At 31.5% G+C, this 17,008-nt stretch overlaps 2 protein-coding genes and 1 long non-coding RNA gene across 11 annotated transcripts; 2 read left to right on the top strand and 1 right to left on the bottom strand.

Annotated features, from left to right (window-relative positions):
- The first annotated feature begins 4,206 nt into the window (after positions 1 to 4,206).
- Positions 4,207 to 5,217, top strand: LOC148772906 (uncharacterized). Its single transcript, XM_088821259.1, has 2 exons — positions 4,207 to 4,376; positions 4,694 to 5,217. Exons 1-2 carry the CDS (start codon positions 4,275 to 4,277, stop codon positions 5,078 to 5,080), a joined length of 489 nt encoding a protein of 162 aa, XP_088677385.1. The 5' UTR covers positions 4,207 to 4,274; the 3' UTR covers positions 5,081 to 5,217.
- Positions 5,218 to 7,886: 2,669 nt separating this feature from the next.
- On the top strand, positions 7,887 to 9,558 carry LOC148772905 (uncharacterized). The gene is made up of 5 exons (XR_016032972.1): positions 7,887 to 7,952; positions 8,097 to 8,382; positions 8,519 to 8,555; positions 8,935 to 9,040; positions 9,153 to 9,558. It is a non-coding gene; the product is annotated as an uncharacterized LOC148772905 (long non-coding RNA).
- A 1,609-nt stretch (positions 9,559 to 11,167) lies between these two features.
- LOC105969872 (uncharacterized) lies at positions 11,168 to 13,299 on the bottom strand. Of its 9 annotated transcripts, none has more exons than XR_016031917.1 (8): positions 12,959 to 13,281; positions 12,723 to 12,829; positions 12,491 to 12,595; positions 12,006 to 12,409; positions 11,832 to 11,930; positions 11,670 to 11,762; positions 11,537 to 11,596; positions 11,168 to 11,453 (listed from the first exon to the last, which is right to left on the bottom strand). XR_016031917.1 is itself a non-coding variant. In XM_088820113.1 (8 exons), the coding sequence occupies exons 5-8, from the start codon at positions 12,401 to 12,403 to the stop codon at positions 11,381 to 11,383; spliced, it is 630 nt and encodes a 209-aa protein (XP_088676239.1). In that variant the 5' UTR covers positions 12,404 to 12,409; positions 12,491 to 12,595; positions 12,723 to 12,829; positions 12,959 to 13,111; positions 13,212 to 13,299; the 3' UTR covers positions 11,168 to 11,380. The 9 variants fall into 9 exon arrangements, 7 of the variants coding, with proteins under 7 accessions (XP_088676239.1, XP_088676249.1, XP_088676256.1 ...); XR_016031915.1 differs by having other exon boundaries at positions 11,168 to 11,436; XM_088820113.1 differs by lacking the exon at positions 11,670 to 11,762 and having other exon boundaries at positions 12,959 to 13,111; positions 13,212 to 13,299.
- Between the last annotated feature and the right edge of the window lie 3,709 nt (positions 13,300 to 17,008).

Below are 17,008 nucleotides of genomic sequence, written 5' to 3'. Positions count from 1 at the left end.
TTCACCGATTGACTAAGTAAATCCGATAAGCTTTAACTAGGGAAGGTTCAAGATGAAATATTTCACCTATCCCGATGTTGTACTATTCACTAAGGAATTTTGACAAATAGATCTTATGCTATAAGATTGGAAGAACAATTTTATTCATGTGGGGGATTGTTGGAATTTTCATGATTTCCAATAATTAATATTGAGTAATATTAATTAAATTATGTAAAGATTAATTTCATTTATTTACTTGATCATAATCATGAAGTAAAGCAAATGAAAATTGTCTTGAGTAAATGGTTAAAGTTCAAAAGATGTGCGCTCGATGTGATCGAGTGATATAACTAGTTTGGGTTTATGTGTCTACAAATATTACTTTTGGGGACATTTAATAATTAGTCAAATTAATTGACCCAAAATCTAAATAAAAAAATATTTGGCCCAAACCAAATATTTAATTAATTGGCCCATGACCAATTAATTTTCCTACGCTTTTTTTAAGTCGTAAAAAGAAGAGACACAACCTTCTTCTTCTTTTCCAACCATTGCAACCCTCTGTGAATGGATCTCTACAACCTATAAATAAAGGCAGAATCTGGCCAATTCTGTACTGAATTTAATCGGCAATTACAAGATAGTTCTTCATATTCTTCTTTCCCTTCGTCAAAGTTTCGTTCGTTGTTCAAGTTCGACGTGGGTCGAATATTCGTGCAAATATTTGACAACCGATCGTTGTACCTTGGGAGACTACCGGGAAGAGACTGTGCACCGTTGACAGCCCGGAAATATTGTCTTAAGGGAATTGCTTTGGCAAGCCTCGACCGTTCTTTGTGGTTTTCACAATTCCTCTTTTCGACAAACAAGTAAGTATTTTCGTTTACGCAGATTGTTATTAATTATACCAACATCTACAAGACGCGACAACATGTTCTAATATCTCAGTTGACAAGTTCTTTACAACCAGGGGCGGAACCAGGATGAAAATGTAGGGGGGGCTAGCTAAAATTTCAGTGTTCAGGGCAGCGCCCTGAAAAAAAAATTAGGTTCACAAGAAATTTCAAAAATAAGTTTGTATTGATATATTTTAATTAAAATGTCATATAAATTATAATTTATCGTATTTTAAGCATGAAAAAAAAATCTAAATTATTTTAATAATGTATCGTACTTAATATTTTGGGAATTCATGGCATCGTCTCATATTAATTTTTAGAGTTATTGATAAAAAATTCAAAAATATGTAAATATGCATAAATTTTATTTCAAATAATACAAATTTTCACCATTTTATTTTATATTTTTTATATTAAATATGATATATATATATATATATATATATATATATATATATATATATATATATATATATATATATATATATATATATATATATATATATATATATATATATATATATATATATATATATATATAATTATGGAGAAGAAATGAAAATATTAAGGATTAAGATACATATTTGCAAAAACTTTATGGGTTCTAAAACTAATATTCAGAAAATACAGTGCCAAAATACCTAAAAAAAAAAAAATTTTTAATCTTGGGGGGTTTACAGCTACCCCTAGCCCCAACTAAGTTCCACCTATGTTTACAACAAAGTTTCTCGCAAGTCGTACAAAAGCGTAACTGTAACAAGATATAATGTGTGTTGTCTAATAGGGTTACTGTAACAAGACACACAGCATGTTGTCGAATGGTTATTTTACAAACCTATTTTAAATTTGCGATTCATTTTTTTAATCAAATTTTGATGATAATCGATAACGTTTTCTTATAATTATATTCATACGTAATTAATTTAATTAGCTAAATTAATTTAGGAATTAGGTTACCAATTACATTCATAATTTTGTTAACCTAATGACGTTAGGGAAACAAGCTGCGAAGAGACAAAACATATACGCTGGCCAAAAACTAAACTGGGAGGAAAAACAAACAAAAAAAATCCAAATAAAATAATAATAATGATGTGGTTGACAACAATATTTCTATAATAACAGTAATATAATATTACCGTCAACTATAGTAATATTATTGTGTTTACAGTAATATTACAATAATAGACAATAATATTATTACGTTACTCCGTGAATAACTCAAACAAAACAAAAAACCCAAAAAATAATATATTGATGTGGTTGATAGTAATATTATTGTTTTTACAGTTATTTTACTGTCAACGACGGTAATATAATTACGTTGACTTTGTCAACAAATCAAACAAAATAAAAAAAATAACAAAAAAAAAATAATAATATTACGTTAATTTACTGTCACCGGCAGAATTACATAAATGTATTGTCAATAGCAGTACAATTACGTTCATTAACTGTCATTGACAGTATAATTACGTTAATTTACTGTCAGTGACAGCACAACTACAGTCAACGTTTAGCGGCGGATGTAAAATAATAATAATAATAATAATAATATTAATAATAATAATAATAATAATAATAATAATAATAATAATAATAATAATAATAATAATAATAATAATAATAATAATAATAATAAAATAAAATAAAACACTAAAAAAAATCAACGCCAGAGACCGGCGGTGCGGCGAAAAAAATAATAAAAAAACATAAAATTTCAACGCCGGAAAATCGAAAAGTCAACGCCGGAGACTGGCGTTGAATGCCGGTCAACGTCGGAATCCGGTGGCAATTTTTTTATTTTTTTTGACAAAAAAAAGTCAAGATTGGATTTTTGTGGACAAAATTGATTAAAATGTGGTTACAATTAAGAATTGGGTATAAAGGGTTGGGGGTAATATTGTCATATACATGAATCTTTCATTTATTTATAACAAACTAGCATTTTTTCCCCGTGCGATGCACGGGATATTATTTCAAAAGTGAAAAAAAATAATCAATTTAATACATAATAAGAAAACATAGTATAACATAGTAAAATTTAATAATGTAATATTATTCATATTTATATAACATAACTTTTTTTAAATCTGACATATTAAGATTTATAATCCAAATACATAGATTAATAACGAGTCGAATTTCTATCTTTATCACTTAAAATTTGAGATATATTGATGAAAAATAGTAGATTGATAGTTATTGAAAATTATAGTTAAAAAATTAGTAGACAAAAAATATTAAAAATATACAATTACAAAAGTACCATTAGATAGGATTATTCAGGATTTAGTTTCAAATTTGATAATAGTTAAAAATTATAGTTAGAAATTAGTAGAGAAAAAAAATAACAATATTTAATTACAAAAATAACATTAGAGTTTTTTAGGGTTGTCCAGCGTTTCTTTCTTTTATATATAAAATATTAAAGTGATATGATTATTGGTGAAAGAGATATAACCCCTAAACATAGAGTAATAAAGATGCTTGGTTAGAGACTTATATATATTTCTGTATATGTGTATCTTATTTTCTTTCTCAGGCGAGCAATGTCGACGGAAGATATTTCTGTTGAGCCTATAGGTGATGAGTCTACAAGTACCGATATAGTTGATTTGGAGTTTGACGGTATGGGTATTCCTGTTGCACCCGGCAGGTACAAGTTGGCGGTGGCAATTAGTAACGAGGTTACACATTGGGACAATTTTGATCCGTCTATTTCATGGCCTAAGCACAAGAAAGAGGGTCGTGTCGAAGAATTGTGGAAAGCATTTAAGGTATTTGAAAGTTCAAATTATTTTATTTATTTCAGGTATTATAATTATTTTGTTATCAATTAATTATGGAATTTTTTGTATGCCTTTTAGGGAACGTGGAAACTTCCTGAAAATGAGGCTACGAAAAAATGGTTCAACGAGACAGCCAATTGTCGTTGGAAAGATGCAAAAAATAAAAGATTGAAGGCGGTTTTTGATAAAGCGCCTAACCTGCAGCTGCTAAGGCAAATCGTCCGAATAGGATTAGCGCTCAAACTTGGGAGAGGCTATGTGATCAGTTTCATTCTATTTATACTCCGGGGGATGATGGGAAGGTAAATTTTATGCTTTTAATTTATGATTATATTTTCATATATTTATGTGTATTAATTTGTGCAATATTTTTCACAGTCCAAGTCATTAAATGCAAGGACTCGAGAAAGAAAGTGTTGACAGACCACCATTGGGGTCGAACAAGTATCAATAGTTGGTCCTATAATCATGTTAGTGGCATAATCTATAATTTTAATTTATTTAAGTTTATATAATATACATACTTATTGTATAATCTATTTTTTAGTTTAAAAAGTTTGGCAAAAATCCTACCGTGGTTGACACGTATAAGAAAGCCTACATGGGCATTGATGCGTTGAGGGAAACCGGACCATCTATTAGTGAGGAAGGAGAGACAGAGCCGTATAATGGGACAACAACTCCTGAACAACTTCTCATTTCGGTAAGTAAAGTGTAATTATATTCTTCAATCGGTAGTATGTTAATTCTTTATATGTTTAGTTGAGATATATGGATATGGATGTGGTTTTTATCTATGAATATGGATATGCTGTTGTGGTTTATTATATGGATATTTTAGTTTATCATGTTAATTGTTTGATATGTTAATTAAGTACGAAGTTTAGATGTGTGGCTATGGATTTTTTTTTTAATATGTCAAGTTGTTGTGTACTGGTAAGGATTTTTTTTTGGTATGCTCGTATTTAGATGTTATGATGTCGAATTTTTGGCTAAACTTTTGTACATAATCATTTTCAGGCTGATTTGGAGCGAGTTTATGACGAGACCATGCGTGATGGAAGTGACGAAAGCACGGCCAACTCGACTGCAATTGAAAAGGTTTTGGGAAAGAGTAAATGCCTTGGAATTAAAAGTTCAAGCACAAGGATTGGAAAGTCGAGATTTTCTTCAACACCATCAGACGTGGAGATTCAAATGGAGATTCAAATGAAGGCAATGCAAGAACAAATGCAAATGAAAGACGAACTAGTGAATCGATTGGAACAACAATTGCAGGAAACCCGAGAAACAATGCAAGAACAAAATAAAGTTAAAGATGAAAAAGTTGATCGATTAGAAGAGCAATTGCAGGAAACCCGAGCTATTTTGAACACCTTGCTCAAGCGTTTTAATAGTGGAGTATAAAAACGAGATGAAATTAGTGTGCCTCTTGAACTAATACATTTATGGTTTCAAGTTTTTATGTAATTTTTGAATTGATGTTTGTATTGTATTTTGATATTTAATTGGTAATCGTGGTTTTTAATATTTTTGAGTAAATATGGTTTTGGTTTTTTTTTAATTTTTTTTAACAGCTGATTTTATTTTGTTATAAAAAATAATAAAATAAATAAATTAATAAAAAAAACAAACCGTTTGCGACGGAAACAAAATCGTCACAAACAAAAATCAGTACTTGAGACAAAATATAATTCCGTTATCGTCGCCAAATTAATTAAATCCGGGCGACGAAAAAGCTATTTAGTCGCCAAAAAATTCAGTGACCTTGCGACGAAATATGAACTTTCGTAGCAAACTCTTGCGACGAAAGATGAAATGTCGTCGCAACTCCTTGCGACGAATATGAATTATCTGTCGCGAACGATAAAAAAATATTTTTTTTCAAAAAATACGGTTTTAGCGACGAATCGTTGTTTTCGTCGCGAACCTTGGCGTCGCAATTGTAGTTTCGTCGCTGACTTTGCGACGGGGCGTTTGGCGTCGATTTTTGACTGATTTGGCAACGAAAATAAAACGTCGCTAACCGTGATAAAACGTCGCTACGAGACATAATTCTTCGCGAATTTTTGTCGCCAGTCTTGCGTTTTGGCCTAGTGATATGCACAAAAAACTTTGGGGTTTTTGTGCATAAGTCCCCAACCATGCATGTTTATTATTCTAGGTTTAATTAGGGGCTATATCTCTTTCACCAATAAGCCCATTCTTTTAATATTAATTACAAATAAATGAAACATTCATGTATATGCCAATATTACCCTCAACAATTTATACCCAATTCTTAATTGTAACCTCTATTTATCAATTTTGTCCACAAAAATCCAATTTTGACCACATAAATTCAATTTTGACTTTTTTTTGGACCATAGTTTAATATGCTCCAATTTCATCCTTAACTTAATTTAATATCAATATGACCCCAAATTTCACAAATTATTCAATTTTGACCCAAAACTTTTTTTTTCAAAAAAAAATATTTTTTCAAAAAAACAAATTTTGCCGCCGGATTCCGGTGTTGACTTTTCAATTTTTTTTCTTTTCTTCTTTCGGATTTTTTTCGCCGGTTTTTTTTTTTTTTTTTTTTTTTTTGCTTTTTTTTTTTCTTTTCTTTTCTTCCGGATTTTTTCGCCGTTTTCCGGCGGTCTCCAGCGTTGACTTTTTTAGTGTCTTTTTAAGTTTTTTTTTTGTTTTTTTTTGTTTGGTTTGTTTTTGTTTTTTTACGTCCGCCGTTAAACGTTGACCGTAATTGTGTTGTCATTGACAGTAAATTAACGTAATTATACTGTCAATGACAGTTAATTAACGTAATTGTACTGCCGTTGACAATACATTTATGTAATTGTACTGCCGTTGATATTAAATTAATGTAATATTATTATTTTTTATTTTTTGTTGTTTCTCTTTTATTTTGTTTGATTTGTTGACAAATCAACGTAATTATATTACTGTTGTTGACAGTAAAATAACCTGTAAACACAATAATATTACTGTCAACAACATCAATATTATTATTTTTTGGGAGTTTGAGTTATTCACGGAGTAACGTAATAATATTACTGTCACTACAAGAAAAACGACTTTCAACAACATATGTTTAACAAGGTGCGAAAAAAGTATGTTGTTATTTAACATGTATTACAACTCGCCTTTAATGCGTGTTGTTATTAATGACAGGTGAATATATATTACAACATTCCAATTTTGCCTGTTGTTAAATTTACATGCCACAAGGTTCATCCGCGTCTTGTCAAATTATACATTATGTACAACACACGTCGTGCGTTGTCATTATTTATCACGTACTACAACCTGCATTCGCACCTTGTAAAATTTATTCAAATTTTATCCAACCAAAGTTTGAAGACTTTTAATTTTCCTCTTTTCGTTTTGCTTTCCGTTTTGTTCTTTTTCCCCTTATTTTCCTTTTCTAATTTCCCTCTTCTTATTTTACTTTCCCTCTTTTTTCTTTTTTCCTTTTCTTTTCTTTTCCTCTTTCATTTTCCTTTTCTTATTTACGCATTTATTTGAAACCCTAACAGAGACCCATTATCTCTCTCTATCTCGCTCCTGCTTTCGTCCAGGCCCGTTCCTGAGAATTCGGGGGCCCTAGGCGAGGTTTAAAGAACAACTGAAAATAGGGGCCCCTATTTGATAAACTTTTTTTTTTATTAATGGGTGTTCGAATGAATGTATTAACAAAATATAAATAATATTTTCTAAAACTGATGAAATAAAAGATGATGGGGGTTCGGGGGCGGTGCCCCCGAAATATTTTTTGAAATGTATGAATATAAAGTAGCTAAAAATGTGGAAAAACATTCAAAATTAACAATATGATTTGCTAGTTCACTTTCTCCCGTGACGTATAATTTTTATAGCAAATAGACTTCATAAATATTTATAAACTTGAATACACTAATGAATATTGATTCTTATGGTAGAATAAAATAAGTAATTAAGACATTATAAAGTTAGTATTTAGGGGCCCCAAAGTTTGGAAAATTGCAAAAATATCTATTGATCATTTAGCTTAAATTCATTTTAGAACCTATGTTCCAAAATATTATATATAATAAATTTTTAAAAATAAGTACTAATATATAAAGTGTAAATAAAATAATTTGGGGGCCCCAAATTTTCGTAAAAAATCGGGGGCCCTAGGCGACCGCCTACTTCGCCTCCCCTCAGAACCGGCCCTGCTTTCGTCTCCACGGCTCCACCCCTGTCGGCCAACGTTTCATAGTCGCCTCTACCACCGCCAGCCTCTCCATCGTTTCAGGTAAAGTATATGTGTTCCAGTCTGTAAATTGAGATCTACAATTGATTGGGTCGTTTTATCTCCTCCACTTAAATTCAATTTCTTTAATATTTTGTTCTCAAAATGAATTGGATTGATTTTATTGAATTCGTTTCTTGAAATCAGGCTTCTCATAGAATTTGTCGGAGAAACTATGGACAGTTGTCCATCCTCGTGTGAGGTCGATGTCATTTGCAGTCATATAGAATTATGATAATTTCATATCCCAGGTACTCGATTTTAAATTGCAGGACAAGATATATCAATATCAATGTATCATTTAATTTGAGGGAAAGTTAATTGTTTGTTCTCCTTGTTCAAAGGCAGCCGATTAGGAACAAATTGATAAATTTTAGCGGAAAGATAAGTTTATTGCATTGAGGCATCATTTGAAGTCTATTATTATGTATATGTGAGTTTTTTTATTGGAAATATTTTTATTTGATTCCAGATGTGTTTTTTTTCATTGGTTTCGTCGTCTTTGATTGTATTGTTTTTCTTCGGTTTGCAATAACTTCATCTCATTTCTTCCCGTTTGCAATTCCTAGTTGGAAACATTCCACCGCAAAAACACTATTCAATCAGGCACTCCTTTTTTGTCTTTCCCATTAAAAAATAGCCCAAGTTTTGTTTTTACCATAAAGCAATATACCACAATGAATACACGTGGTAAGTTTAAATTCTTTTGATAATACTATATCCTATATGTATCACTCATACCATGTAAAGTTTGCATATATATTGTAAAACAATTGAGAATCTGCCACCATATATAGAACATGTATGTCGTTTTTGCTTTATATCTACGTCGTATAGATCATCTTTATTATTTGATCATTTGTATATCAACTCATACTTTTGTTTGTTTAGGATTTTAATGTATAGCAGTTTATTATGATAAATACTATCTAGATGATTTATGTGTATGCTCAATGTTCTTGTGCCTTTACAATATTTTTGACAGAGTTAAATATGACCAGCATTGCAAGGAATAAGTGGAAGTAATATATACCACTCTTGTTACTACATAAGACAAATTGCAGTCTCCATGTGATCAATTTATGTTGAAGGTACCGGCTTTGTGTTATTCGTTTCTCAACTTTCCAAAAGTTTGATTTGTTCCTATATTATTTTATATATGATTTTTTTAATTTGTTCTTATTCCCATACTTTTTCTCACAGCTTGAAAAATGACCAAGCACCAAATTTGTGAAGGAAAATGAATGACCTTTGTGAAGCAAAATGAAGATGTAGCTGACTTTTGAGTTGAATATAATGTAAGTTAAACCATGTTTTGATGCAATTCATTTTTTAATTTGATTTATTTTTTGCTCTCAATATAATTGGTTTTGGTATTTTCAGTATATTGTGGAGGAAGTAATATTAGAGAACTTGACATCCATTGATTAAATTGAGAGATGTACGACGCATGAGCATTCTCGGGCTGCAAGAGACTTTAGAATTAGTTTCGATGATAATTGAACTGGTTTTGTTTGTTGGCCAAGTGGCATACGATCATAGTGTTGATTGATAAATTTGTATTTTGCCACGATTTTGTTTAGTAGAATTTGGACAACATTTAGATTAATTGAAATCTGATTCTTGTGTATTTTGTTAGTAGTATATATATATATATATATATATATATATATATATATATATATATATATATATATATATATATATAATTTTTTTTGTGTGATAGTTAGTAATACCACAACATGCTCTTGAATTTTGTTAAAGTCTTTGACAAGATGCAACAGTGCCTTGTTGTAAGAGATTCTGCAACAAGCATATACATGTTGTAATAGTGGAACACAACATGCAGTGCAACTTGTTATAACATAAATTACAACGTGCTTACAACGTTCATTGTATGTTGTTATAGCTCACAAGCTTTAACAACATGTCCGTCAACAACATGCGTATGTGCGTTGTCAATCTATTTTTACAACACACATTGCATGTTGTTATAAGGTCTTTTTCTTGTAGTGTGTCTATTATTGTAATATTACTGTGGTTGACGGTAATATTACTGTTGTTATAGTAATACTACTGTCACTCACAGTAATATTAATTCTTTTGGTTTTTTTATTATGTTTACATTTGTTGAACGGTCAACATAGTAGTATTACCCTATTACACAATAATAATGAGTTTTGTTGTGTTAATATTACTGTGCTAGAGATTAATATAGCAATATTACTGTGTTAAATTGTAGTTTAGTTAATTGTACTGTGTTTAACAGTAAGATAGTTAATATTACTCTCACAGACCGATAGTTAATATTAAGTTTGAACCGATATATCGGTCTGAGCCGCCCCGATATATCGGTTTGATCCGCCATAGACCGCCTCACCGTCAAAAAACCGATTTTCAAAACCGCCACACAAATATCGTAAAGGTTTATGCCCGCCACGGATATGGCGGCCGATATATCGGCCACCACAACCGATATTTAGAACACTGGTCACAGCAATATTGTTGTTTAAACGAAAAAAAAAAAGTTACAGAAAGAAAGAAAGAAAAAGGGGAAAAAAAATCGAAAAAGTCAACGCCGGAAACCGGCGAAAAAATCCGGAAGAAAAAATAAAATAAAATAAAATTGAAAAGTCAACGCCGGAATCCGGCGGAAAAAAAAAGGTTTTGAAAAAAAAATGAAAAAAAAAAGTTTTGGATCAAAATTGAATAATTTGTGAAATTTGAGGTCAAATTGAGGTTAAATAAAGTTAATAATGAAATAGGAGCATATTAAAGTATGAGGGGCTATTTTAGTCCTTTACAAAAATCTCACTATAACAAAATGTGTTCTAGAGACAACACAAGTTGTCACATTAGATCATAAAATTGTCACAAATAAAATTTAGTGTCAATATAATATTGTCACTGCGTTGTCGCTAATTCTGTGTCGCTAATGCTCATTTGTGATAACTTATAAAATATTGTCATTTTAGATTTTAGTTAAAGTGACAACATTAATATTGTCACTTAAACAAATAGAGTGACAACTTGAATGTTGTCACTGATAAAATGAATCTAGAGTGACAACGTGAATGTTATCACTAGTTAAATGAACCTAAAATGACAATTTGAATGTTGTCACTCATTCACTACAATTAGTGACAACACTTGTTATAACTTATTATGTTTTCCCTAAACATCAAATGAAAAAAATTCCAATACGGAAAATATAGAAATAGTTTTTGAATCACAAATCAAAACATAACATCATAAAAAATATAACACATATACGAAAGATATTTTTCTTAATTCGTAGAAAAAAAAAATAGTACAATGTTATTCAATAATAAACCTAACTAATACTACTAACTATAATCAGACGGGAACAATACAATCAATAGTAAACCAAACTATATTAAACACAAATTTCCATAAAATTCAGCAACAACTCAAGTCATAATCATCTTTCTACGTTCACCTTGCAAAGAATTTTTGTATAATAAACCTGTAAAAAAATATAATCTAATAGTGAGATAAGCAGAGTAGCTGATATGCAGAATCTTGTACATGAAAATAGTCAAAATTGAGGTAATATGCAAAAGCACCTATCAATATGTATTCTCCTTCTGTTGTAATTTTCTTTTATTAACATTGTCAACTTCCTTCTGTTGAACAATGAAAAACCTAAATCAGATCACATAAATAAAAATAAAGAAGAAGAAAATTTGTATACAATACCTGAAATATCAACCCCTCTGTCAAAATGAAGTAGGCACGGGATACTTGCCTACTTCTCGAAATAAATCTCGTAGCTCACGTTCGTTCGAAAAACTGAAATAACGAACAATACTTACAAAATAAAGTTAAGAAAACTAAAATTGAATGGTACAAGATACTTACGCATCAGAGTCTTTACAAGAATTTTGAACTTTCTGTGAGCCGATTCCATGCATAAAACCTTGCATGTTATGTTGATTTTGGTTTGGAGGTGCAGAAAACCTAAAAAGTAATCCAATTTCGATTTAATACAATAGCAATAAGCAATAAGAAAAAAAATTGAATTTAGTTACATACCATGGAGACATAGTTGGAAACTGACTCATTCGACGAAATTGATCAAAAAAAGACATCATCTCTGTCGTTGACCTTTGACCTTCCACCATTGTCTTTTGTGTTGCAATTAACCCTTCTTTTAACTCTTTGATTAAAGTTTGTTGCTTATCCAATTTATCAAAAAGTACCATAACTTTGTGCGCAGCTTCCTCAGCTCGTACCTGAGCTAACTTGGCATTTATCTTGGCCTCTTCCAACTCCTTCCCATAATTTTGATTTGGCAAGAATCTTTTTGGTTTAGGTCCAGCTCCTCTACCACGAATATAACCAGATTTAAACCCTAAAACTTCACCACATATGTTCTCTTCATCCACTATAAGTTCTCCTTCATCAAGTTTCTTGTTCTGAAGCTCCAACATTTTGTACTATAATAAAAAAATGATTATTTATAGGAACTAATCACAGCGAGTCACAGGATAACTAAAACAAATAGTAATAAATCTTACATATTTTTCTTTTGCACCTTCATTAACTCAACACCCTTCATCGAACTCATCTTCGGATCTACACCGTGTTAATTTGTATAACTCAATATGGCCAACCATATCCCCCTTTTCATTTTCCCACAAAAATAAAAGAAATAAATATCATAAATGTGCTTCAACAATAAATCCCGAATTTGAAGATCTCTATGAATGCACATATATACATATTATTAAACCATAAAATAAACCTAACCTGGAAACAGAAATTTTAGATGTTTGTGGTCCAATTGTGATGTATGCTCACTGATTTCCACTGAATTGTGACCGCCGAGCAATTATTCAGGAGTCTTATTATAAGAACTATAGAGACGGAGAATCAAACAACGAGAACTTCAGAAATTTTAAAATAATTGAAACGGAAAGAGAAATAATTTTAAAATAATTGAAAAGAGTCGGAGAAATCAAACAACGCGTCGATTGGAATTATACCTCGAGCAAACCAGTTCTAATCTGGTAATGGAGCGAATCGAAGGCGATTTTGAGCTGTTCGCGGCCGGAGACAATTCGCCGGAGCTTGGTTTGAACAGAATCGAAACCTAATTGACACGATTCGCCGGAGCTTGGTTTGAACATAATCGAAACCTAATTGAAAAATTACAGAGACGGGGAATCAAATAATCGACAGAGAAACGAAAAAAATCAATGGGCTGGGAGCAATTTTTGGCTGGGTTTGGGTTTTCACCTTGCGAGAACGATGAAATCCCCTTGGAGATGTTCAATGCGTTATTTCAATTTAGATGAAAAATATTAAATCTCTATATTAATTATAAGGGAGCAAATTTGGAACGGATCCCCTATTTAAATAAGAAAAACGGATTCCACTCATTGAGTGACACATGGACATTTTAATAATAAAAAAATGGTTGATTATTTTCCCAAATTTGTAGGTATTTTAAGTTTAAAATTTCTTAACTACTCTATTTAAGAATTTTAAGTGCATGTAACTTCCGTATATATAGGCACACACCAGCTTTTTTCTCCTATTCGTTCTTTTTTCTTTTATTCTTTTTTTTGTTTAAAAAAAAAAGGGAATTATGTTTTCTTGTACATAAAATCATTTGGAACATGTTTTTTCTTTCTTTTTTTTTTGTGTGTTTTATTATTTTAATAAACCCAATAAATATAAAAAAGGAGAATAATAGTAATAAGAAAGAATAAACACGCCCAAAACCAGCTCCTTCGACCAACACCCGGTGATAAACACTGGGTGTGTCTTCTACTGCTACGAGTCGTTTTTTGTATATTTCTAAAACCCCTACAGGTAAACCCAAGTGGAGGAATATATTATAAAATACAAAAAAAATCACATAACAGTAGAAGATCCACCCGGTATTTTATCACCGGGTGTAGGGTCGAAGAAGTCCCCAAAACCCACAATTTAAATACATGAAATTATTTTTTTTTTCTTTTTTAAATTTTATCAATATTTTAGACTACATGTAACAAAGAAAAAAAAACAATTAACCAAAGTAATTTACCGTAAAAACTAAAAAGATAAGGGTTTGTTATTTTTTAAATAATAAAAATAAATCAATTAAGAGTAAGATTAAGGGTTAAATTAAATTTTACAGCTAGTTAAACTCCACGTGTCATGAGCTGAATGGAATCCGCTTATCTCCAAAAAGCAGCGGATCCGTTCAGAATTTATTTCCTAATTATAAAATACATGATCTTTACTCATATTAATGAAATTGTGTTGTGAAATATAAAATATAGTACCAAATATTTATATAATATATATATAGAATAACAGAAATTAGCTTTACAATTTAACAAGAACAAGTTGTTCTCGTACAGAACAAGCACAAGAATTATGTGCCGTGGAATTGAAAGCTTTTTTCTATATAAAGATATCTAAGTGAGATATAAGACATATGTTGAATAAAAGCTACTGTATTGTGTTGAAGAAATTATGTTATATTCATACTTAAGTGAGCTATTTATACAAACATAATTACAAACTTAGTCACAATGTTGAGATTTACATAAAAGAGAGAGTGACACGTATCATTACAAAAGCTCAGTCAATATTTACACAAACTTAGTGCACAAGTCTACTATGAGATATATTACAAGATAGATATATCACAACACTCCCCTTTAAACGAAGCACTAACTGAAAATTGGATGAGTAAAAACGTGTATGTATGTCTCATTAAAAACCTCAAGCCGAAAAACTCAATGGGACAAAAATCGGTCGAAAGGGAAAAGAGTGCACATTTCAAATCCAAGTCACGTGCATAAGCTGCCTCGTTAAAAACATTTGCTGGAAACCCCAATGGGACAAAACCAGTCAAAGGGAAAAAAGAGTGCAGCGCACAATTACTCCCCCTGAAATGAATATTATAGCCTCAGGGACGGCTGTCAATCTTGCTTCATATTGGCTCTTCTCATTCCAATATTGTACACCAATTTTTCAAATGTAGAAGTTGGCAAGGATTTTGTAAACAAATCAGCAAGATTGTCACATGAGCGAATTTGTTGGACATTAATTTCGCCATTCTTCTGAAGCTCATGTGTATGAAAGAACTTTGGTGATATATGCTTGGTCATATCACCTTTTATGTATCCGCCCTTTGTTTGTGCTATGCAAGCAGCATTATCTTCATAAATGATAGTGGGCGTATTTGTAACTGGATTTAATTGGCAGGAATTTCGTATATGTGATATGACTGATCTTAACCAAACGCATTCTCTGCCAGCCTCATAAAGTGCTATTATTTCAGAATGGTTTGAGGAGGTGGCTACCAATGTCTGTTTGGTAGATCGCCAAGATATACCTGCACCATTGTAACAAAACAAATATCCAGTTAGTTGGTTATGCCGACGCGTAATCGACGGTGAATCAAACCCAACGTATATGCCAAGTCGGCGTTGGGGACCCATTTTAGTCCTCTGAGGAGGAGGAATTGGCACTTGCACAGCGCAACCAAATGTGCGAAGGTGCGAAATATCGGGCTCAAAGCCTAAGGCCAATTGCATTGGGGAATGCATATGATAAGCAGTGGGGCGTAATTTAATCAGCGCTGATGCATGCAATACTGCATGGCCCCATGCTGCACTAGTGAGTTTAGATCTCATCAGCAAAGTACGAGCAATTATTTGGACGCGTTTAATCAGAGATTCCGCCAGTCCATTTTGAGTGTGAACGTATGCTACTGGGTGCTCGACATTTATTCCCAGTGCTGCACAATACTCATCAAAAGTTTTTGATGTAAATTCTCCGGCATTATCCATTCTTATGTTTTTAATGGGATAATCAGGGAAATGTGCTCGGAGTTTAATAATTTGTGCTAGCAAACGCGCAAATGCAACATTTCGCGAAGATAATAAGCATACGTGGGACCATCTACAAGATGCGTCCACCAAAACCATAAAATATCTAAATGGCCCACTTGCAGGGTGTATTGGTCCACAAATATCACCATGAATACGTTGTAAAAACGATGGTGATTCATAACCGACTTTTTCGATGGAAGGTTTTATAATGAGCTTTCCTTGTGAACATGATTCACAAAAATATTCATTGGACATTAAGATCTTTGTATCTTTTAATGGATGTCCCTTAGTATGTTGTACAATCCTACGCATCATTGTCGTTCCTGGGTGACCCGGTCGATCATGCCATAACCCGTGTATATCGGGATTAACAAGTTTCCATGGCATAGTGACATAGGATTCGAAAGCTCTAATTTCGAAACAATACACTCCAGAAGCTGTCGCTTCGAGTTTTTCATGAACAATTCTTTTGTCCATAACATATGATGTGATGCAGAGACATTCCACGGTTTTTTCATCCAGTGTCTCTAAATGATATCCATTATGTCTCACATCTTTAAAACTCAGTAGATTCTTATTTGATCTACCTGATATCAATGCATTTTCAATATGCAAAGTGGTACCATTAGGCAACACAATTGTTGCGTTCCCGGAGCCATCTATTATTTCCGCGGAACCTGCAATGGTTTTAACTTGTGCCTTGCACAAAGTCACACTCGAGAAATATATTTTATTATTGAATATTGAGTGTGTAGTTGCACTATCGAGTAGGCAATTTTCTCTTTTGTCAATGTTCTCCATATTTGCCTATAATTTTGTAGAGCAAAAACTCGTGCTGATAACGTGTTGTGAAATATAAAATATAGTACCAAATATTTATATAATATATATATATATAGAATAACAGAAATTAGCTTTACAATTTAACAAGAACAAGTTGTTCTCGTACAGAACAAGCACAAGAATTATGTGCCGTGGAATTGAAAGCCTTTTTCTATATAAAGATATATAAGTGAGATATAAGACATATGTTGAATAAAAGCTACTGTATTGTGTTGAAGAAATTATGTTATATTCATACTTAAGTGAGCTATTTATACAAACATAATTACAAGCTTAGTCACAATGCTGAGATATACATAAAAGAGAGAGTGACACGTATCATTACAAAAGCTCAGTCAATATTTACACAAACTTAGT

This window comes from Erythranthe guttata, chromosome 1, assembly GCF_056151865.1.
Source record: "Erythranthe guttata isolate IM_541 chromosome 1, IM_541, whole genome shotgun sequence".
Classification (NCBI taxonomy): domain Eukaryota; kingdom Viridiplantae; phylum Streptophyta; class Magnoliopsida; order Lamiales; family Phrymaceae; genus Erythranthe; species Erythranthe guttata.
This window is presented reverse-complemented; position numbering and strand designations above follow the sequence as displayed.

Excerpts from the sequence above, each read along its gene's own strand:
- LOC105969872 (XM_088820113.1), bottom strand. The coding sequence starts at position 12,403 with ATGTTGGAGCTTCAGAACAAGAAACTTGATGAAGGAGAACTTATAGTG. Across the intron at positions 11,597-11,831 it reads TCTTGTAAAGACTCTGATGC|AAGGAAGTTGACAATGTTAA; the intron begins GTAAGTATCTTG and ends ATTGTTCAACAG. Across the intron at positions 11,454-11,536 it reads AGGAGAATACATATTGATAG|ATTATATTTTTTTACAGGTT; the intron begins GTGCTTTTGCAT and ends TCTCACTATTAG.
- LOC148772906 (XM_088821259.1), top strand. The coding sequence starts at position 4,275 with ATGGGCATTGATGCGTTGAGGGAAACCGGACCATCTATTAGTGAGGAA. Across the intron at positions 4,377-4,693 it reads CTGAACAACTTCTCATTTCG|GCTGATTTGGAGCGAGTTTA; the intron begins GTAAGTAAAGTG and ends AATCATTTTCAG.